Source organism: Humulus lupulus, chromosome 5, assembly GCF_963169125.1.
Source record: "Humulus lupulus chromosome 5, drHumLupu1.1, whole genome shotgun sequence".
NCBI classification, from domain to species: domain Eukaryota; kingdom Viridiplantae; phylum Streptophyta; class Magnoliopsida; order Rosales; family Cannabaceae; genus Humulus; species Humulus lupulus.
Window position 1 is genome coordinate 101,103,618 of NC_084797.1, and position 5,125 is coordinate 101,108,742.

Consider the following 5,125-nt stretch of genomic DNA (forward strand, 5'->3'; position numbering starts at 1 on the left):
TAGACCAATGGTTGCTCAATGTAGACTTCTTCTTCGAGGAAACCATTCAAGAAGGTAGACTTTACATTCTTTTGGTAGATCTTCCATCTATTTTGGGCTGCAAATAGCCTTTTGCCCTCTCTTTGACTATAGCTTTCTGCAACCAATCTTTCTTTTTATCTTTCGAAGTCTCCATTGATATTTCTTTTTATCGTACTGTGACAGGTTGGAGAATTCATATTGACTACTGCCAGTTGAATAAAGCCACTAGAAAATAATACTTTCCTTTGCCATTTGTTGATCAAATGTCGGATAGGTTGGTAGGCAACAACTATTATTATTTCTTGGATGGTTATTCTGGGTACCATCAGATAGCTATCACACTTGAGGATCAAGACAAGACAACATTCACCTGTCCTTATGGCACTTTCGGTTTTAGGAGAATGCCATTCAGACTTTCTAATGCACCTACAACTTGCCAATGATGTATGATGGCAATATTTTCTGACATGGTAGAGAAGGGCATTGAAATCTTTATGGATTATTTTTTAGTCTATGGTTTTCGTTTGATAATTGCTTGGCAAATTTGGAGCTGGTTCTTAAGAGAAGTGAGGAATCTAACTTAGTATTGAATTTGGAAAAGTGCCACTTTATGGTGAATGAGGGAATTGTTCTAGGGCACAAGATTTTAAGTAAGGGTGTTGAGGTGGATCGAGCTAAAATTTTAACAATTGAGAATTTACTACCTCCTATCTCAGTGAAGGAGTTAAAAGCTTTCTTGGTCATGTGCGGTTCTACAGAAGATTAATTAAAGATTTTTCCAAGATTTTGAAACCCCTATCTACAGTGTTAATGAATGGAGTACCTTTTGAATTTGATGAGAAGTGTTTCCATGCTTTTACTGTACTTAAGGAGAAATTGACTTCAACGTTGATAGTTGATGCACCTAATTGGGATTTGCTATTTGAGTTAATGTGTGATGCAAGTGACTATGTTGTAGGAGTAGTGTTGGGGAAACGAGTTGAAAATGTGTTTAGAATGATTTATTATGTGATTCGTACCTTGAATGATTCTCATGTTAATTATGCAACTACAGAAAAGGAGCTCTTGGCCATTGTGTTCGCTTTTGATAAGTTTAGGCCATGTCTCATTGGGAATAAGATAATGGTATACACTAATCATTCCGCCATTAAATACCTTATGACCAAGAAAGATGCTAAGCCTCATCTCATTCGTTAGATTCTATTTCCGCTAGAGTTTGACATGGAGATTTGGGATAAGAAAGTAACAACAAATTTGGTGGCTGGCCATTTTCCTAGATGAGAAGCGGAAGAGAGTCCAAGTATGAAAGAGGTGTTGATTAATGATGCTTTTCCAAATGAGCAGTTAATTAAAATAAAGGAGAATAATGAGGTACCGTGGTTCGCTGACTATGCTAACTTCTTGGCTGCCAATATAGTGCCTCCAGAGATGTCTAGACAACAACTTAGAAAGTTTTATTCGGAGGTAAAGCATTACTATTGGGAAAAGCCTATCTTATATAAACATTGTGTAGACAAAGTCATTCGTCGATGTGTACCAGAGGATGAGATGTTATCTATCCTCACTCATTGCTACACTCTTCATTGCGGTGGCCATTTTGGGGCTACAAGAACAGCATCAAAAGTTTTACAGTGTGATTTTTATTGGCCAACGTTATTCAAAGATTCGAATGTATTTTTTAAAGCTTGTGATCGCTATCAATGAACAGAAAATATATCAAGACGGAATGTGATACCTCTACATGCTATATTGGAAGTGTACATATTTGATGTTTAGGGGATAGATTTTATGGGACCCTTTCAGTCATCTTATAATAATAAGTATATTTTGCTTGTTGTAAATTATGTTTTGAAATGGGTGGAAGCAGCAGCAACTCCAACTAATGATGGAAAGTTAGTTATGAATTTCTTACAAAAGAATATTTTCACTAGATTTGGAACTCCTAGAGCTATTCTAAGTGCTGAAGGGACTCGTTTTTGTAATAAACAGTTCGATGCTTTGCTTGCTAAGTATGGAGTGAGGCATAGAACAACCCCAGCTGATCATCCCCAATCAAATGGGCAAATGGAAGTGTCTAATAGAGAGGTGAAAATAATTCTAGAGAAGACCGTCAATAGTTCAAGGAAGGATTGGTCCAACAAGCTTGATGATGCATTGTGGCTTATAGGATGACATTCAAAACTCCTATTGGCATGTCACCATATTGGTTGGTTTTTGGTAAAGCATGTCATTTGCCGGTGGAGTTGGAACATAAAGCTTATTGGACAATGAGGCAATTGAAAATGGATTTGAAAATATCTGGTTAGAATAGGTTGATGGAAATAAATGAACTTGATGAATGGCAGAATGAAGCTTATGAGAATGCGAAGATTTACAAGGAACGTACTAAAGCTTGGCATGATAAAAAAAACCTTATTCGAAAAGAATTCCAACCAAGTCAACAAGTATTATTGTTTAATTCAAGGTTGAAGTTGCTTCCTGGAAAACTGAAATAGAGATGGTTAGGGCCATATACAGTGGTGAACATTTTTCCTTATGGTGTAGTGGAATTGAAAGACAAGTATAATAAAATGTTCAAAGTCAATGGTCAGCGAGTTAAGCCATACTTGGGTGGTCCTATTGATCAAGCAAAGTCAGTCCTCCTCTTAAAGCCAGTATGAAGAGGAGGTTCAGCATCCAGCTAAATGACGTTAATGACAATGCTATCGGGAGGCATCCCATTCATTTATTCATTTTTTGTTTTAGTTTGTAATTTTTAATTTCATTGAACAATTATTTTAATTTTTTTCTTAGGTTTTAGCTTTTATTTTTCATGTTTCAATATTGTTTTTGAATCGTGAAAATCGTGAAATTTTTTTTTTGAAAAAAAAAGCTCGAAAAAGGACATTTCTGAGCATGTACTGTGACCACACTACCTTAGAGCACGGTCGGGCCCACAGGGCCCCAGGCCCATTCAGTGACGCAGCGCGACCACACCGGGAGGAGCGCGATAGCACCAAACACTGTTCAAATGACATTAAGGAGATAAGTAGCGCGACCGCGCTCAAGGGATCTGCAAGTTTTAAAACTCTCCAAAATATGATTTTCAACCATTTCGCCATTTTTTTCCTTTCTCCGAGTCTCACTCTTTTCTCTTCCTAGTTTAAAGTTTTTGTAGCATAATTGTAAGATTCTCTCCTCCTAAATCCCCTTTGAGTTAAGTGTTGATGCTTTTCCTTCTACATTGTAAGTATTTCTTTTACAAGCTTTCTCTCCTTTACTTGTTATCTTTGAGTTCCATGGTGAAATCTGAATCTATTGATAATTAGTGGTGATAATATTGTTTTCTTTTCAGATTGGTTGTGTTTATTGAGAGTATATGATTGATTGTTCATGGGTATTGAGATTTCTTGGTGGATTGTTGAAGGATTGAGCATTGGAAAATTTTGGGGGAAATTTGTGACCTACAAATTAGGGATTTCAAATATTTTTTATGTTTTGATGAAATTGGAATGACATTGATGAAATTATTATGATGCTTGTGGGTTTCTATCAATTATTTTGTTGAATTTCATTGTAAATTGAGGGAATTTTGCATATTGAAAATTATAGGGCATGAATTGGGGGTGTTGGGACATTATTGGTTATATCATACTTGATTATGCTTGGATATTGTTTAAATTTGGTAGTTTCTTGCATAATTGAGTAATGTGACATATTAGGTCCTTACATTGGCACTTTTTCATTGTGCATTTAATTGTTCTTTTTCTATTGTGTGGTTGTATTTATTGATATCATTAATATTTGTTTGGGTACTTGTTTGTTATTTTAGTGTTACCATTGTGATTCATTGAATTGTTAGATTAATTTTGTCAGATGGCACCTTCTAGGAAACGAAATAAAAAAGTGCAGGAACAGATACCTGACACTCAAGATTTTGACATTGAGCTGAATGAGTCTACTGATCCTAGATTTACTTCTACTAGTGCTAAGTCTAGGTATAGAGTAGAGAAGTCTAGGAATCTGATTCAGGAGAGAGGGTTTGCAACTAATGCTGAGGGAGAGTGTACTGTTCCTGTAGAGTATGTCAGTGTCATTAACACTCACCACAGGAAATATTTTCGTTCCCCACCTATTTCTGCACTAATACCAATTGTGAGATAATTCTATGCCAATGCCTTGGATCATGACTATACTTGGGAAGCCAAAGTTAGGGGGAAAACTATTTGCTTTGATAGAAAGACAATTCATGATTTCTTTAGGTTGCCCACATGAGATAATGATGCTTACCAAGACTTGAAAAATAATTTATGTGAGGAGTGTACCTAGGATAACATTTTTTCTGCTTTGACTCCAGCTGGGAGTCAATGTACTTTTAATGCGACAGTTAGAATAGGTTTTCCCTTTAATTTGTGAACCTGAGAAAAAATAATTTGGTTAAATTTTCTTTGCGCAAATCTAACACCTAGTAGTCATGTGACTATTGTAAATCATGATAAGCATTATTACTTTATGTTGTTTTGTCAAGCATGTCTGATGATATTGGTAGGATTATAGCTTCACAAATACATTAGCATTATTCACTCAAAATGTTGGGTTATGTTTTCCTAGTTTGATAACAAGTCTATGCTTGAAAGTTGGGGTTGAATTTCATGAGACTGGGCACCTTTTGACTCCTTTAGTTTATGACATTGTCACTATTAACTAGACCAAAATAGTTGGTACTTCTAGTGTTGCTTCTGCAAGTGGTACATCATCTCAAGCTCGGCCTAGATGTCCGGGTTATTCTTATTTATTGGAGGAGCGGATGAGTAGGTTGGAGGTCAATTTCCAAGAGCATCACTTGTGGAGTGTTAATATGGCCTAGTATCAGCGTGGGTATCATCAGGCATTTGCGTCTCACTTCGACATTGATACCAGTCAGTTGCCTCAGTTTCCCAAGCCACCACATTTTGGTTATCCTCCACCTATGGGAGATGGTGGAGAAGGTCCTTCATCATGAGTCCTTCAAGTTTTCAAGTATGTTTCTTTTCCATATCATTTCTTTAAAACATAGGGGACAATTTTTAGGTTAAGTTTGGGGGAAGGGATTTATTGTATATGTTAGATTGTGTGCTTGTGTTAG

General features: G+C 36.2%; 1 protein-coding gene across 1 annotated transcript; it reads left to right on the top strand.

Moving 5' to 3' along the window:
* The first annotated feature begins 831 nt into the window (after positions 1–831).
* On the top strand, positions 832–2,193 carry LOC133779338 (uncharacterized). The gene is made up of 3 exons (XM_062219310.1): positions 832–1,146; positions 1,366–1,485; positions 1,798–2,193. Exons 1-3 carry the CDS (start codon positions 832–834, stop codon positions 2,191–2,193), a joined length of 831 nt encoding a protein of 276 aa, XP_062075294.1.
* The last annotated feature ends 2,932 nt before the right edge of the window (positions 2,194–5,125 follow it).

Excerpts from the sequence above, each read along its gene's own strand:
- LOC133779338 (XM_062219310.1), top strand. The coding sequence starts at position 832 with ATGAATGGAGTACCTTTTGAATTTGATGAGAAGTGTTTCCATGCTTTT. Across the intron at positions 1,147-1,365 it reads TCATTGGGAATAAGATAATG|TTAATTAAAATAAAGGAGAA; the intron begins GTATACACTAAT and ends CCAAATGAGCAG. Across the intron at positions 1,486-1,797 it reads TTAGAAAGTTTTATTCGGAG|GGGATAGATTTTATGGGACC; the intron begins GTAAAGCATTAC and ends TTTGATGTTTAG.